Source organism: Phyllobates terribilis, unplaced genomic scaffold (assembly GCF_046119375.1).
Source record: "Phyllobates terribilis strain yellow unplaced genomic scaffold, ASM4611937v1 Scaffold_11__3_contigs__length_659146591, whole genome shotgun sequence".
Lineage (NCBI taxonomy): Eukaryota > Metazoa > Chordata > Amphibia > Anura > Dendrobatidae > Phyllobates > Phyllobates terribilis.
This window is the reverse complement of record NW_027362771.1, coordinates 589,071,919-589,091,000: the sequence shown is the minus strand read 5'-3', so window position 1 is coordinate 589,091,000 and position 19,082 is coordinate 589,071,919. Positions and strand designations below refer to the sequence as shown.

Here is a 19,082-nt window from a genome sequence, read left to right as displayed (position 1 = left end):
CTCTGTGGATATATGGGAATGTGATGTGTTTATCTGATGCCCTTACCCTTGAGTATGCGTAGCTTATAGGAATGTTTTCATTGAACATTCCGTCAGGCTGCTGAACCACCAACACGAGCCACTTGACGGAACCACATAGGATATCTTCTTGAACATTTACAAAACTCTTAGCCATGGAAAAGACTTTGACAGCATAAGCAGTGAACCTAAAGCAATAAAAGAAGACATTTATCATCAAAAATGGTTAGGTGGAGCCTAAAGTAAGGTCTAAAGAGAGAAGTTATATCCACCAGGTGCCAGTGCTTGTCCGAGGAAAAGATTGAAAAGATCCATCTGATTTACGATATCTGATCTGATTGACATAACCTAGTATGACAAGGAGGAAAGGGCAAGTTATGGAATGGTAACGAAAGCACCAAAATGGACCTTCAACTGGAAATAACATAATCTCACCTGTGTTGATTTTTTGAATGGCCTCTGCCCTGCGATGCACTCCTATTCGGTCCCACTGGTTAGTTTTGTCAAGATAGTTTGCAGCCGTGACAAGTGGAGTGAAGGATGCCATGTTTTGTTCTGCACAACCGGATGGAGTAACGATAAAACGGCTTAAACTGGTACCATCTATGGCATCTTCAACAAATTGTGCAATTGGAATTCCTAAGGAAAAACAAAATAAATCCATAACATTTCTTGTTTGGTCTTATAAATCTTGTAAGAGAAGCCACCAGCTGACCTTGATATAAAAAAGTGGACATTTTTCAGCCGCTCACCTTGTACGTTGACGATAAGTCTGGTCGGGGAGTCTGGAACAATGTTCCTATTTTCAAGTGAGGGCACCCGTATAACATGTTCTCCACCTTAAAGCAACAAGCACATGAATATTCAGTGGAAGTTACATACAACATAGGCGTTGACCGTTTATATGTTTGTGCATTGCTGTAAATCTTTGAACGGTTGTTCCTATCTGGGAGATTTATGTCACATTGGTAGCATACGCCATAACTGTCTAATATTTGCAACATCTCTGCTTAGACCTGCATCCATCTCAAGAATGGGGTCCTGGTGCACTCTGCCAGGAACCAGGAGTGGCAATGCATTCGACACTCACTACAATCATTTCTGTTTGAGTTCTGACCTTCATCTATTGAACAATTATTCCATACTCTATTAAAATGTCATAAATGGCCAATATGGTACAACCCCTACCTAAAAAGTAATGACTGACATTGATGATACAACCCTAAAGGAAAACCTCATGGGATCAAATCTGACCACAGAATCAAATGGAATTAGGGTTAGTTTGCTCCTTAATAACAAGCAGGTGATGATTGATCATGAGGGTTAATGTTTTTTTTTAAGGGAAATCCCTGCACCTCATACTCTACTTTTTGAACTTCATCTTTAGGAATGTGCATATTACATAAACCCCAGTTTAGGAGTTTGATTAGGGGAACCTAAAAGGACTGTAATACTATTGAGCGATAAATTGCAACAAATCAGTTGCTGTATAGAAATTCAGGAAAGCCGGTGCACCAAACAGCAGGTTCTTCATAAAAACTTGTTCTTTATTTCATGTCAATTAAAAAAACATCCCAGTAAGACACAGCAAGGCAACTTTTCAGCCAAAATTGTCCTTTTTCAAGCCCAAAAGATTCATACATCTCACAGATTGAAAAGGACCAAATTTGGCCAAAACGCTGCCTGCTGTGTCTTCTTCGGATGTTTTTTTAATTGACATGGAATAAAAAACAAGGTTTTTTTTTTTATCAGGAACCTGCTGTTTGGTGCTTCTGCTTTGCGTAATTTCTATATTGCCTTTGGACCTGGTGGGATGCCCCACCGACTTTAGCAAAAATTGGTTAATGGTGCTTATGAATTTACTATTGGACTCAGTTTACAAGCTGTACCAGAGAAAGTTATCAACTATCCTTTCCATATAATGGGAAAACCTTTTTCACAACATTTTTTACATTTTTTTTTTATAGAAAAAGATCCACCTTAAAGGGGTTGTGCCACAAACAAAGTACAATTTAATTAATAGATCTTGAAAGAATAAGAAGTTCCACAATTGGATGTGTTAAAAAAAATGTTCCCGTGCTGAGATAATCTTACTGCTCTGTACAGCATGGGATGACAGCTGATTCTTTCTATGAGGTACAACACCCCGAAACACCGTGTCTGCAAATTGAGATTCTGGTTTGGCCTTTATCGTAAGTTTTAGGCAAGGCTGGTTAAATAGTCGATATTGACTTTTAGGATGGCTGTTTCCAAAAGGTGGCGCTAAAGATCTAGTCCTCTTCATTTCTGAAGAGACAATTTGCATATTTGATTTCACAGAGGAGCATGCATGGCTTATAAGTCTCCTCACTCTGACATGCTTGTCACTCTCCGCAAGGAGAAATGTTACCCCTTAGACCCAAGTGCGAAGCCTCTCACCTAGCCATAACCAGATCTCATACTTTGCACTGATGGGAGAAACTCTACCCCTTAAACAGGCAGGGAAATGTTTTCCCTTACAGAAAGCAGCATCTACTATGCTCTCTGTATACTCTCTTTTGCCCAACAGATGTGTTATCACCGACCATGTTCTTGCACGCAGCACAGGAACAATTTTTTTAATCACATCCAATTGCATAGCTCCCAACTGTCCCGGATTGAGCGGGACTGTCCTGATTTAAGGGTTCCTTCACGTCATATCTTTTGTACCGGCTTCGATGCCCACCTCTCCAATGTCTTCATCATAGCTCCTCCTCCTCAGGAGGCAGGGCCGCTGCTCTTAGCTCAGTGCATAAATTAAATTATATATTCACTTCTGCTGTCTTCTGTGACGTGAACTCACATCTCCCTGTTCACAGGGTGGTGCGCTACCAATGAGCCACAGCCCACAATGATACAGACTGGAGAATTTGGTAATCTTGACCTCTATAGCAGGCAATGAACCAGAAGCAGGTTATACATGTCTATAGACATACATTGTGTATAACTATTGTTATGGTCCCGGTATACTGAGGTGAAGAAAAATATATTTTTTTTGTTCCTATAAAAGTAGTAAAAATAATAATGAGCAATTATAAAAATAGTCTTTTTTTTCCTTCTGTGAGTCTCCCCAGGTCTCAAACCCACATCCTTAACATTGCAGACAGGCAGTTAAGCTGAGGGCCACAAGTTCCAGTGATATCATGGGGAGAATTTTGTGTACTTGATCTGTATTGCAGGCTCTGATTGCACAAGCTGATTACACTGATAGAAATACATTGCTATGTACAACATATGTATTTTTATTCTAGAGGGAAAATAAAATATTGTCGTTTTTAATGTGTTTTTTTAAAAATATAATGAACATCACAAATCAGCAAATAATACGGACATATTTGGTGTCCCTGTAATCGTAATGACCCGCACAACACAGCGATCAGATTTACGGAGATTGGTAAATGACGTAAAAAAATGGCGTGATTGATATTTTTTCTCTATTATCCATAAAAATAATGTAATAAAACTGTAATGCTGAGGCCGTGTTCACACATAGTGTAAATGCTGCGTTCTTTCTGCTGCTTTTTTTCTGTAAGTGTCCTCATCACACAACGCAATAACAATCTTCTCTGATTATTGCATGATTGCTGATCTTCTTTTATGCGTTTTCCCCTTAGTTAATGCAATTTTGGGGCAGATTTGAAGCAGAGGATTTAGCGCTTTTTAATAGTACAGAGAAGCTTTGAATCTGCGCTTAAAAATGCAACTGCGGGTTTTTTTCATATTTTTTTTTTGGGGGCAGAAACCTATAGAGAAAAAATGTAGCAAAACCGCAGAGTTCAGCAGCGTCTTTAGACACACAGGGGAAGGAGACTTCATGGAATCATGTTCAGTTTGCTTAGAAATTTAATCAGTGTTCACATGTAGTGTAAATGCTGCGTATTTTCTGCTGCTTTTTTTGCACAAAAATTCTGCTGCGTTTAACTGTCCAAGCAAAGTGGATGTGATTTCATGAAAACTGCACCCCCTGTGCGCCCAAGGACGCTGCTCAACTGTGTGGTTTTTGTGGTTTTTTTTCTCTCTCTTGTCTATGTGGAGCCTAAAAGAACGGATGTTAGATACTTTTTTTAAGTACAAAATTAAAGCTTTTTTGTACCATAAAAACACATTAAAAATGCAGCTTCACATCTGCACCAAAAACGCATCAAATAAAGTGCAGAAGATTGTTATTGTGTAGTTTGGTGCGGATCCTGCAGAAAACAAAAAACACAGTATTTCTGCACTGTGTGAACACGGCCTTACAGACACAAAACAGCCGGATGTCATACAGTGAAGTTACATAAAGATGAGAAAGTTTTGGTGGCTCCAACTGTGAGTGAGGGAACAAAAAATAATCCACGGGTTCCAACTAGAGATGAGCAGGACGCACAGATAACGTTCCCCTGGCCCTGGTAATCAAAAGCTGCACCGGGGACGTGGGAAGGTAAGAGATTTGCGGCCTCCTATCCAGTCGCCAGGTACCACTGACCAGGACACTGGACCAGAGACCCCTGAGCCCATCCGCTCATCTCTAGTCCCAACCATTCTGGACACAGCAGACAGTCCTGGACTTGTGTCCACACCCTGCAGTCCCTCACTACCACTGCCCCTCTGGCATCTCCTCCTGCCAGGGGAGAAAGAAATGGTAAATGGGTGTGGATTGGGGTGTGGACAGGGTCATGGACAAAATTTGCCCCGTAGCGCACTCATGATCTTTACCTCTTTCTGTTCTTCAAAAGTTGGGAGGTATGCAATTGTGGAAATTATTATAATTCCAAGATCTATTGATTACAATGTGCTTTGTTTAAGGGAAAACTCCTTTAAGGTTAAGTTCCCATCATGACTTTGTGGTGAGTTTTGACACTGCACATTTTCATTGCAGAAAAAAAATGCAGCCTCTTGCAGTCCCAACAAAGTGGATGGGATTTAGAGAAATCTCATGGCCACTGTGCTTATTTTTACTCTGTATGAACTGACCTGTGGTGCATTTTCGAGATCGGGTACAGTGAGTTATATGTGCGGATTTTCTCCATAGACACATTAGATGCAAAAAATTCCACAGGTAAAAGATTTTTAATAGGAAACACACTAAAACACTTGTAATCCGCACATGACTGGATCGATAAAGTTTTGTCAAAAACCAGGAAGTATAAACAAAGTAGCTCTGCTTAAAACATGAGCCAACAAAAAGAGACAAAAATGTCAAAAACGAGATAAAAAGTATGTAAAAACGCAACAAAAATAATGCAAGTAACAACTAATAGGTGCAGAAATGGTGCCGGAAAATCTGCAACGTCACAAACTCACCAAGTACTCACGGTTTGATCTTAGCCTAAAAGTTTTTTTTTAAGTTAGTATTTTTTCATTAATCACAGTGCCAAACTTAAATACAATAAAATGAGGGGCACTTACTTCTTGCTACGGGATCCAGTGTTACTGAAGATATAATTGCCGTCTTGCGAATTCCTTCTGGCTAAAATAGATAAAAAATGTTGGTGGCTGTAAGATAACATCATTCATTTCCATGAAGTATTATAATTACCATTGATCAGTAGGGCTTTACTACCAGGATAGTTACTACGTGTATTGTGTTCTTACAGGTTCAGAATCTTAATTACTTTTTTGGGCTTCTTAACTAAAAAAACTCCAACAGGTTACAAGAATGTGAATCTGAATTTTAAGGGAATCTGTCAGTAGGATCAACCTTCCTAAGCCGTCTATATGGGCGTGTAGGTCATAAAAAGTGAAATAAAATTATACCTTGATGTCTGTCATCCAATGACTTATTCTAGAGAAATCTTTCTTTTTTCTTAATATGTAAATGAGCTGTTAAGATCTATGGGCCGGACATAGATCTCCCAGAGAATCTGCCTACATAGCTTATTTTAAATAAAATGGGGAGTTACCAGTGTGAGTGTGAGACAAGTACCGTATTTTTCAGACCATAAGATGCATTTTATTACTCCAAAATTTTGGAGGAAAATGGGTGGTGCGTCTTATAGTCCGAACGTTGTATATGGGTGTATAATGGGTGTATATTTATGTGGGGTGTGGGGGGAGCGGTATCGGTGGAGGAGCGGGGCACAGGAGGCAGCAGCTGCCTGCTGCAGCCTACACTGTCCCCGCTGCTAAAGAAAATGAATATTCACTGCTCCCCACGCCCATGAGGCGTGGGGAGCACTGAACATTCATGTTCCTTAATAGCGGTACAGTGTAGCCGTGCTGCGGCTGCTGCTGGCTATCTCCTGTGCCCGCTGTTAAAGGGCATGAATATTCAACCTCTCTCCACGCCTATGGGCATGGGGAGGGGGTGAATGACTATTCATGCCATTTAATGAGCGGGCACAGGGAGATAGCCGGCAGCAGCCGCAGCGCAGCTCCGCTGTGTGCCGGCTATGAAGGAGAGTGAAGTCACTGCTCCCCGAGCACACAGACCCGGCGTGGGGAGCAGTGACTTCTGGCAGCTGATCTCTCCTTGTGAGTCGCGTATGGTAGTGACGCCATGCACGGCTCACATGGAGAGATCAGTGCAGGCAGACCGGACGCAGCGCTGGAGGAGAGAAGAGAGGTGAGTATGAGTGTTTATTTTTTTAATGTGCAGCATGATGGGGATTAGGGGGGCCATGCATACCAGGACAGGGATTAGGGGTGCCATGCATACCAGGACAGGGATTAGGAGTGCCATGCATACCAGGACAGGGATTAGGGGTGCCATGCATACTAGGACAGGGATTAGGAGTGCCATGCATATCAAGACAGGGATTAGGGGTGCGAAGCATACCAGGACAGGGATGAGGGGTGCCATGCATACCAGGACAGGGATGAGGGGTACAATGCATACCAGGACAGGAATTAGGGGTGCCATGCATACCAGGATAGGGATTAGGGGTGCCATGCATACCAGGACAGGGATGAGGGGTGCCATGCATACCAGGATAGGGATTAGGGGTGCCATGCAAACCAGGACAGGGATGAGGGGTGCCATGCATACCAGGACAGGGATTAGGGGTGCCATGCATACCAGGATAGGGATTAGGGGTGCCATGCATACCAGGACAGGGATTAGGGGTGCCATGCATACCAGGATAGGGATTAGGGGTGCCATGCATACCAGGACAGTGATGAGGGGTGCCATGCATAACAGAACAGGGATTAGGGGTGCCATGCATACCAGGACAGGGATGAGGGGTGCCATGCATACAAGGACAGGGATGAGGGGTGCCATGCATACCAGGACAGGGATGATGGGTGCCATGCATACCAGGATTGGGGATGAGGGGTGCCATGCATACCAGGATAAGGATGAGGGAGCCATGCATATCAGGACAGGTATGAGGGGTGCCAATCATACCAGGATGGAGGGATGCCAGGCATACCAGGACAGGGATTAGGGATACCATTCTTACCAGGACAGGGATGAGGGGTGCCATGCATACAGGGATGAGGGGTGCCATGCATACCAGGACAGGGATGAGGGGTGCCATGCATACCAGGACAGGAATTAGGGGTGCCATGCACACCAGGATAGGGATTAGGGGTGCCATGCATACCAGGACAGGGATGAGGGGTGCCATGCATACCAGGATAGGGATTACGGGTGCCATGCAAACCAGGACAGGGATGAGGGGTGCCATGCATACCAGGACAGGGATTAGGGGTGCCATGCATACCAGGATAGGGATTAGGGGTGCCATGCATACCAGGACAGGGATGAGGGGTGCCATGCATACCAGGATAGGGATTAGGGGTGCCATGCATACCAGGACAGGGATGAGGGGTGCCATGCATACCAGGATAGGGATTAGGGGTGCCATGCAAACCAGGACAGGGATGAGGGGTGCCATGCATACCAGGACAGGGATTAGGGGTGCCATGCATACCAGGATAGGGATTAGGGGTGCCATGCATACCAGGATTGGGGATGAGGGGTGCCATGCATACCAGGATAAGGATGAGGGAGCCATGCATATCAGGACAGGTATGAGGGGTGCCAATCATACCAGGATGGAGGGATGCCAGGCATACCAGGACAGGGATTAGGGATACCATGCTTACCAGGACAGGGATGAGGGGTGCCATGCATACAGGGATGAGGGGTGCCATGCATACCAGGACAGGGATGAGGGGTGCCATGCATACCAGGACAGGAATTAGGGGTGCCATGCACACCAGGATAGGGATTAGGGGTGCCATGCATACCAGGACAGGAATGAGGGGTGCCATGCATACCAGGATAGGGATTAGGGGTGTCATGCAAACCAGGACAGGGATGAGGGGTGCCATGCATACCAGGACAGGGATTAGGGGTGCCATGCATACCAGGATAGGGATTAGGGGTGCCATGCATACCAGGACAGGGATGAGGGGTGCCATGCATACCAGGATAGGGATTAGGGGTGCCATGCATACCAGGACAGGGATGAGGGGTGCCATGCATACCAGGATAGGGATGAGGGGTGCCATGCATACCAGGATAGGGATTAGGGGTGCCATGCATACCAGGACAGGGATGAGGGGTGCCATGCATACCAGGACAGGGATGAGTGGTGCCATGCATACCAGGACAGGGATTAGGGGTGCCATGCATACCAGGATAGGGATTAGGGGTGCCATGCATACCAGGACAGGGATGAGGGGTGCCATGCATACCAGGACAGGGATTAGGGGTGCCATGCATACCAGGACAGGGATGAGGGGTGCCATGCATACAAGGACAGGGATGAGGGGTGCCATGCATACCAGGACAGGGATGATGGGTGCCATGCATACCAGGATTGGGGATGAGGGGTGCCATGCATACCAGGATAAGGATGAGGGAGCCATGCATATCAGGATAAGTATGAGGGGTGCCAATCATACCAGGATGGAGGGATGCCAGGCATACCAGGACAGGGATATGGGATACCATGCTTACCAGGACAGGGATGAGGGGTGCCATGCATACCAGGACAGGGATGAGGGGTGCCATGCATACCAGGACAAGGATTAGGGGTGCCATGCATACCAGGATAGGGATTAGGGGTGCCATGCATACCAGGACAGGGATGAGGGGTGCCATGCATGCCAGGATAGGGATTAGGGGTGCCATGCATACCAGGACAGGGATGAGGGGTGCCATGCATAGCAGGACAGGGATGAGGGGTGCCATGCATACCAGGACAGGGATTAGGGGTGCCATGCATACCAGGATAGGGAAGAGGGGTGCCATGCATACCAGGACAGGGATGAGGGGTGCCATGCATACCAGGACAGGGATTAGGGGTGCCATGCATACCAGGACAGGGATGAGGGGTGCCATGCATACAAGGACAGGGATGAGGGGTGCCATGCATACCAGGACAGGGATGATGGGTGCCATGCATACCAGGATTGGGGATGAGGGGTGCCATGCATACCAGGATAAGGATGAGGGAGCCATGCATATCAGGACAGGTATGAGGGGTGCCAATCATACCAGGATGGAGGGATGCCAGGCATACCAGGACAGGGAATAGGGATACCATGCTTACCAGGACAGGGATGAGGGGTGCCATGCATACAGGGATGAGGGGTGCCATGCATACCAGGACAGGGATGAGGGGTGCCATGCATACCAGGACAGGAATTAGGGGTGCCATGCATACCAGGATAGGGATTAGGGGTGCCATGCATACCAGGACAGGGATGAGGGGTGCCATGCATACCAGGATAGGGATTAGGGGTGCCATGCAAACCAGGACAGGGATGAGGGGTGCCATGCATACCAGGACAGGGATTAGGGGTGCCATGCATACCAGGATAGGGATTAGGGGTGCCATGCATACCAGGACAGGGATTAGGGGTGCCATGCATACCAGGATAGGGATTAGGGGTGCCATGCATACCAGGACAGGGATGAGTGGTGCCATGCATACCAGGACAGGGATTAGGGGTGCCATGCATACCAGGATAGGGATTAGGGGTGCCATGCATACCAGGACAGGGATGAGGGGTGCCATGCATACCAGGACAGGGATTAGGGGTGCCATGCATACCAGGATAGGGATTAGGGGTGCCATGCATACCAGGACAGGGATGAGGGGTGCCATGCATACCAGGATAGGGATTAGGGGTGCCATGCATACCAGGACAGGGATGAGGGGTGCCATGCATACCAGGACAGGGATGAGGTGTGCCATGCATACCAGGACAGGGATTAGGGGTGCCATGCATACCAGGATAGGGATTAGGGGTGCCATGCATACCAGGACAGGGATGAGGGGTGCCATGCATACCAGGACAGGGATTAGGGGTGCCATGCATACCAGGACAGGGATGAGGGGTGCCATGCATACAAGGACAGGGATGAGGGGTGCCATGCATACCAGGACAGGGATGATGGGTGCCATGCATACCAGGATTGGGGATGAGGGGTGCCATGCATACCAGGATAAGGATGAGGGAGCCATGCATATCAGGATAAGTATGAGGGGTGCCAATCATACCAGGATGGAGGGATGCCAGGCATACTAGGACAGGGATTAGGGATACCATGCTTACCAGGACAGGGATGAGGGGTGCCATGCATACCAGGACAGGGATGAGGGGTGCCATGCATACCAGGACAGGGATGAGGGGTGCCATGCTTACCAGGATAGGGATTAGGGGTGCCATGCATACCAGGACAGGGATGAGGGGTGCCATGCATACCAGGATAGGGATTAGGGGTGCCATGCATACCAGGACAGGGATGATGGGTGCCATGCATAGCAGGACAGGGATGAGGGGTGCCATGCATACCAGGACAGGGATTAGGGGTGCCATGCATACCAGGATAGGGATTAGGGGTGCCATGCATACCAGGACAGGGATGAGGGGTGCCATGCATACCAGGACAGGGATTAGGGGTGCCATGCATACCAGGATAGGGATTAGGGGTGCCATGCATACCAGGACAGGGATGAGGGGTGCCATGCATACCAGGACAGGGATTAGGGGTGCCATGCATACCAGGATAGGGATTAGGGGTGCCATGCATACCAGGACAGGGATGAGGGGTGCCATGCATACCAGGATAGGGATTAGGGGAGCCATGCATACCAGGACAGGGATGAGGGGTGCCATGCATACCAGGACAGGGATGAGGGGTGCCATGCATACCAGGACAGGGATTAGGGGTGCCATGCATACCAGGATAGGGATTAGGGGTGCCATGCATACCAGGACAGGGATGAGGGGTGCCATGCATACCAGGACAGGGATTAGGGGTGCCATGCATACCAGGACAGGGATGAGGGGTGCCATGCATACAAGGACAGGGATGAGGGGTGCCATGCATACCAGGACAGGGATGATGGGTGCCATGCATACCAGGATTGGGGATGAGGGGTGCCATGCATACCAGGATAAGGATGAGGGAGCCATGCATATCAGGATAAGTATGAGGGGTGCCAATCATACCAGGATGGAGGGATGCCAGGCATACCAGGACAGGGATTAGGGATACCCTGCTTACCAGGACAGGGATGAGGGGTGCCATGCATACCAGGACAGGGATGAGGGGTGCCATGCATACCAGGACAGGGATTAGGGGTGCCATGCATACCAGGATAGGGATTAGGGGTGCCATGCATACCAGGACAGGGATGAGGGGTGCCATGCATGCCAGGATAGGGATTAGGGGTGCCATGCATACCAGGACAGGGATGAGGGGTGCCATGCATAGCAGGACAGGGATGAGGGGTGCCATGCATACCAGGACAGGGATTAGGGGTGCCATGCATACCAGGATAGGGAAGAGGGGTGCCATGCATACCAGGACAGGGATGAGGGGTGCCATGCATACCAGGACAGGGATTAGGGGTGCCATGCATACCAGGACAGGGATGAGGGGTGCCATGCATACAAGGACAGGGATGAGGGGTGCCATGCATACCAGGACAGGGATGATGGGTGCCATGCATACCAGGATTGGGGATGAGGGGTGCCATGCATACCAGGATAAGGATGAGGGAGCCATGCATATCAGGACAGGTATGAGGTGTGCCAATCATACCAGGATGGAGGGATGCCAGGCATACCAGGACAGGGATTAGGGATACCATGCTTACCAGGACAGGGATGAGGGGTGCCATGCATACCAGGACAGGGATGAGGGGTGCCATGCATACCAGGACAGGGATGAGGGGTGCCATGCATACCAGGACAGGAATTAGGGGTGCCATGCATACCAGGATAGGGATTAGGGGTGCCATGCATACCAGGACAGGGATTAGGGGTGCCATGCATACCAGGATAGGGATTAGGGGTGCCATGCATACCAGGACAGGGATTAGGGGTGCCATGCATACCAGGATAGGGATTAGGGGTGCCATGCATACCAGGACAGGGATGAGTGGTGCCATGCATACCAGGACAGGGATTAGGGGTGCCATGCATACCAGGATAGGGATTAGGGGTGCCATGCATACCAGGACAGGGATGAGGGGTGCCATGCATACCAGGACAGGGATTAGGGGTGCCATGCATACCAGGATAGGGATTAGGGGTGCCATGCATACCAGGACAGGGATGAGGGGTGCCATGCATACCAGGATAGGGATTAGGGGTGCCATGCATACCAGGACAGGGATGAGGGGTGCCATGCATACCAGGACAGGGATGAGGTGTGCCATGCATACCAGGACAGGGATTAGGGGTGCCATGCATACCAGGATAGGGATTAGGGGTGCCATGCATACCAGGACAGGGATGAGGGGTGCCATGCATACCAGGACAGGGATTAGGGGTGCCATGCATACCAGGACAGGGATGAGGGGTGCCATGCATACAAGGACAGGGATGAGGGGTGCCATGCATACCAGGACAGGGATGATGGGTGCCATGCATACCAGGATTGGGGATGAGGGGTGCCATGCATACCAGGATAAGGATGAGGGAGCCATGCATATCAGGATAAGTATGAGGGGTGCCAATCATACCAGGATGGAGGGATGCCAGGCATACTAGGACAGGGATTAGGGATACCATGCTTACCAGGACAGGGATGAGGGGTGCCATGCATACCAGGACGGGGATGAGGGGTGCCATGCATACCAGGACAGGGATGAGGGGTGCCATGCTTACCAGGATAGGGATTAGGGGTGCCATGCATACCAGGACAGGGATGAGGGGTGCCATGCATACCAGGATAGGGATTAGGGGTGCCATGCATACCAGGAGAGGGATGATGGGTGCCATGCATAGCAGGACAGGGATGAGGGGTGCCATGCATACCAGGACAGGGATTAGGGGTGCCATGCATACCAGGATAGGGATTAGGGGTGCCATGCATACCAGGACAGGGATGAGGGGTGCCATGCATACCAGGACAGGGATTAGGGGTGCCATGCATACCAGGACAGGGATGAGGGGTGCCATGCATACAAGGACAGGGATGAGGGGTGCCATGCATACCAGGACAGGGATGATGGGTGCCATGCATACCAGGATTGGGGATGAGGGGTGCCATGCATACCAGGATAAGGATGAGGGAGCCATGCATATCAGGACAGGTATGAGGGGTGCCAATCATACCAGGATGGAGGGATGCCAGGCATACCAGGACAGGGAATAGGGATACCATGCTTACCAGGACAGGGATGAGGGGTGCCATGCATACAGGGATGAGGGGTGCCATGCATACCAGGACAGGGATGATGGGTGCCATGCATACCAGGATTGGGGATGAGGGGTGCCATGCATACCAGGATAAGGATGAGGGGTGCCATGCATACAAGGACAGGGATGAGGGGTGCCATGCATACAAGGACAGGGATGAGGGGTGCCATGCATACCAGGACAGGGATGATGGGTGCCATGCATACCAGGATTGGGGATGAGGGGTGCCAAGCATACCAGGATAAGGATGAGGGAGCCATGCATATCAGGATAAGTATGAGGGGTGCCAATCATACCAGGATGGAGGGATGCCAGGCATACCAGGACAGGGATTAGGGATACCATGCTTACCAGGACAGGGATGAGGGGTGCCATGCATACCAGGACAGGGATGAGGGCTGCCATGCATACCAGGACAGGGATTAGGGGTGCCATGCATACCAGGATAGGGATTAGGGGTGCCATGCATACCAGGACAGGGATGAGGGGTGCCATGCATACCAGGATAGGGATTAGGGGTGCCATGCATACCAGGACAGGGATGAGGTGTGCCATGCATAGCAGGACAGGGATGAGGGGTGCCATGCATACCAGGACAGGGATTAGGTGTGCCATGCATACCAGGATAGGGATTAGGGGTGCCATGCATACCAGAACAGGGATGAGGGGTGCCATGCATACCAGGACAGGGATTAGGGGTGCCATGCATACCAGGACAGGGATGAGGGGTGCCATGCATACAAGGACAGGGATGAGGGGTGCCATGCATACCAGGATAAGGATGAGGGAGGCATGCATATCAGGACAGGTATGAGGGGTGCCAATCATACCAGGATGGAGGGATGCCAAGCATACCAGGACAGGGATTAGGGATACCATGCTTACCAGGACATGGATGAGGGGTGCCATGCATACAGGGATGAGGGGTGCCATGCATACCAGGACAGGGATGATGGGTGCCATGCATACCAGAATTGGGGATGAGGGGTGCCATGCATACCAGGATAAGGATGAGGGGTGCCATGCATACAAGGACAGGGATGAGGGGTGCCATGCATACCAGGACAGGGATGATGGGTGCCATGCATACCAGGATTGGGGATGAGGGGTGCCATGCATACCAGGATAAGGATGAGGGAGCCATGCATATCAGGATAGGTATGAGGGGTGCCATGCATACCAGGATGGAGGGATGCAGGCATACGAGGATGGGAATGGGGACCACATATAAAAGGAAGGGGGGTGGCATATATACCAGGATGGGGGATATTATCAGAATTGGGTGACATTACCCCTATACCAGTGTCAGCAGAAGACCCCCTCACCCTTAAAAGTGCATCATGACCACATTTTTTGCTTAAATTTTTATTTTTTTACTTTCCTCCTCTAAAACCTAGGTGCGTCTTATGGTCCGGTGCATCTTATAGTCCGAAAAATACGGTAGATCAGGAGACCAGACTGTCAGTCATTACATGTCTCACATTGGTAACATTTCCTTTTATTTAAAATAAGCTCTGGAGGCAGATTATCGGGGAGATCTATGTCCAGCCCATAGATCTTAACAGCTCATTTACATATTAGGAAAATGTGGATTTTCCTGGAATAAGGTATTGGATCGCAGATATCAAGGTGCAATTTTATTCATCTTCCTATAACCTGCATGGCCCTGTAGATGGCTTAGGATTGTTGGTCCTAATAACAGATTCCCATTAACAGCACATGAAAATTAAAAAAATTAGTGATCCAATTTGTACAGTAGCCATACTCCCCTTACCACAACTCTCAGAGACTTTTTGATACCATCGCCTCCAAATTCTCCGTAGAGTGAAGCTTTCACCTGAACATGATGTTGTCCTACAGTTAGCGGCACAATGACAAATGGAACTACATACGATGAAGTTTCCTTCACTTTCACCACAACTGAGTAGGGGATTCGTGGTGTAGAAGGACTGCAGAACTCAGGGTTGTGAGATAGGGTCACTCTCACCTATAATAAGATCACAGTAAAATTAATCAACATACATTTTAGTAAGAGACATAATTTTATATGCAGCAATTTAAGAGGAAGTTCCCACCAAATTTTTGCCACGAGCAGTATTTAATGACCCAATGTCTCGCCCAAAGTAAAATCAGGTGCCGCAAAGAAAGGTCTTTTTATGGGGAGGTCTTCAAAGAATTCGTAAAGGGGTTCTCCAGTTTGGACAATGTTTAATTGTTAACAGTCTTTTTTGAAAATGGGCAAATAACAAAATTGTTCACTTGCTGGAAACCCCAGTAATCTGTGAAAAATCTTGTAAGCCTTTGTTTTCCCCATAGCATAACCATAGGGGACATAAAAGAGTACACAGGGCCAATTTAAAGAAATGAGTTGTCTGTGTAATTCTGGACAGGCATGTCAGGGCACGATGCTCTCTTTGTAAAATCTCCCTACTCTGATCAAGAGATGAGGGTCCTCATAGGTGGGTACGCCTTCAGTTGTCCTCTCAGCTCTCGTCCAGATCTGTTTTAGCCTACTTACTAGTCACGTTATGGTGGTGCTATTTATTCATGGTAGCTTCTGCCTGTTATAGCATAGAATGGAGCTGTGCACCGATCAGTACTATTAACCCCTTAAATGCTGCTGGCCATCTCTCATGTGATCAAAAGGTTCTGATTGGTTGAAATGGCAGCTGTTGGTACTTCTGTGAAGCGGGCTTCATAGTGGACCTAGACTTCTCTATATACTGCATTACTGTTGTATTTTAATATATACTGTAGAATAAGAGATTAGAAAATCGCAGGATCAATTAACCTAAGAGACTAAAAAAATGTAAGTAGTAAAAAAAAATATATATTAAAGAAAGAAAAAAAAAAGTGAAGTTTCCCCTATTAAAAGTAAAGATATTAAGAAGTAAAAAATAAACATACATAACTCCTTAGCCAATTTTTGTTTTCGCGTTTTAATTTTTTCTTCTCCCTTTCTAACTAGCTATAACTTTTGTGTTTTCACTGACATAGACATATCGGGTTTTTTTTTGCAGAACATGACATTATTCATATCACCATATAGATTAAGGGTGTTCTTCACCACTTTCAGTTATCTATTGGGGCTTTTGTCTAAACTCCCTGCAAATCATATACGCCTACTGGAGGAGGACGCCCAGACGCAATCAACTATGTGTGAGTGTCCGCCTCTAGTAGCATATAAGTCTGAAATTGATGCACGACAGAGCACACGGTGACTCCGTCTGTCTTCTTTTTTTGTACACTAAAATTGATCCGGAAATATGATTTTCCAGGTCCATTCAATTACTGAGCTACCAAACATATAAAGTATAGGGTTTTTTTTTTTTACTATTTTATTCTCTTAAAAAAAATATGAATTTTGAAAAAAAAAAAAAAAATTGGTTGTTGTCGCCATTTTTTCAAGACCAGAAAAAATGTTTTTTATTGTTACCATCAATGGAGTTGTTTGGCAGTATGTTTTTTGTATGGTGACTTGGTGCTTTCATTCATACAATTTGGGGTACATATTGTGACATACTTGCTTCTCATTACATTTTTTAGCTTTATTGCTGTGACCAAAAAATGCAATTGTGGTGTTTTGATTTTACCATTCAGCTTCATTTAATTTATATTTTGCTAGATCAGACTATTCTGGATGAGGAAAAACCACATATGTGTATTTTTTTTTATTTTTTATTAAAACTAGGGAAAAGTGGAAGGTATGATTCAAATTTTTATATATAGATATATGTTTTATATTTTTAAAAACTTTACTGAATCTGATTGCTTGTGCTATATACAATGGGGAAAAAAAGTATTTAGTCAGCCACCAATTGTGCAAGTTCTCAACTCAACTACGAGAGACAAAATGAGAAAACAAATCCTGAAAATCACATTGTCTGATTTGGAAAGAATTTTTTTTTCAAATTTTGGTGGAAAATAAGTATTTGGTCAATTACAAAATTTCATCTCAATACTTTGTTATATATCCTTTGTTGGCAATGACAGAGGTCAAAAGTTTTCTGTAAGTCTTCACAAGGTTGGCACACACTGTTGCTGGTATGTTGGCCCATTCCTCCATGCAGATCTCCTCTAGAGCAGTGATGTTTTGGGGCTGTTGCTGGGCAACACGGACTTTCAGCTCCCTCCAAAGGTTTTCTATAGGGTTTAGATCTGGAGACTGGCTAGGCCACTCCAGGACCTTGAAATGCTTCTTACGAAGCCACTCCTTCGTTGCCCTGGTCATGTGCTTGGGATCATTGTCATGCTGAAAGACCCAGTCACGTTTCCTCTTCAATGCCCTTGCTGATGGAAGGAGGTTTGCACTCAAAATCTAACGATACATGGCCCCATTCATTCTTTCACATACACGGATCAGTCGTCCGGGTCCCTTGGCAGAGAAACAGCCCCAAAGCATGATGTTGCCACCCCCATGCTTCACAGTAGGTATGGTGTTCTTTGGATGCAACTCAGTATTCTTTCTCCTCCAAACATGCCAAGTTGTGTTTCTACTAAAGAGTTCTACTTTGGTTTCATCTGACCATATGATATTCTCTCAATACTCTTCTGGATCATCCAAATGCTCTCTAGCAAACTTCAAATGGGCCCGGACATGTAATGGCTTAAGCAGGGGGACACATCTGGCACTGCAGGATCTGAGTCCCTGGCGGCATAGTGTGTTACTGATGGTACTCTGTGTATCGTTGGTCCCAGCTCTCTACAGGTCATTCACTAGGCCCCCCCGTGTGGTTCTGGGATTTTTGCTCACCGTTCTTGAGATCATTTTGACCCCACGGGGTGAGATCTTGTGTATAGCCCCACATCGAGGGAGATTATCAGTAGTCTTGTATGTCTTCCATTTTCTAATTATTGCTCCCACAGTTGATTTCTTCACTCCAAGCTGCTTGCCTATTGCAGATTCTGTCTTCCCAGCCTGGGGAAGGGCTACAATTTTGTTTCTGGTGTCCTTCGACAGCTCTTTGGTCTTCACCAAAGTGGAGTTTGGAGTGTGACTGTTTGAGGTTGCGGACAGGTGTCTTTTATACTGATAACAAGTTCAAATATGTGCCAGTGCTACAGGTAATGAGTGGAGGACAGAGGAGCCTCATAAAGAAGAATTTACAGGTCTGTGAGAGCCAGAAATCTTGCTTGTTTGTAATTGACCAAATACTTATTTTCCACCAAAATTTGAAAAAAAATTCTTTCCAAATCAGACAATGTGATTTTCAGGATTTGTTTTCTCATTTTGTCTCTCATAGTTGAGGTCGACCTATGATGTCAATTACAGGCCTCTCTCATCTTTTTAAGTGGGAGAACTTGCACAATTGGTGGCTGACTAAATACTTTGTTTTCCCCGCTGTACATGAATAGTTTTCCTACATCTAGTGAGAATTAGTCTGGACAACACAGAACCGATCACACAACACGCACAGGGGCACTCATGCAGCTCCTAGCTTTCATAGTGACTC

General features: G+C 47.1%; 1 protein-coding gene across 2 annotated transcripts in view; it reads right to left on the bottom strand.

The window, feature by feature from the left end:
• Positions 1–19,082, bottom strand: part of LOC141167054 (venom factor-like) — a 231,368-nt gene that overhangs the window by 126,413 nt on the left and 85,873 nt on the right. For both annotated transcript variants that reach the window (XM_073654381.1, XM_073654382.1), the window contains 6 exons: positions 15,404–15,616; positions 5,425–5,485; positions 771–857; positions 454–657; positions 291–366; positions 47–206 (listed from right to left, as the gene is read on the bottom strand). In XM_073654381.1, the coding sequence (XP_073510482.1) occupies positions 47–206; positions 291–366; positions 454–657; positions 771–857; positions 5,425–5,485; positions 15,404–15,616 (801 nt within the window). The remainder of the gene's footprint in view (positions 1–46; positions 207–290; positions 367–453; positions 658–770; positions 858–5,424; positions 5,486–15,403; positions 15,617–19,082) is intronic.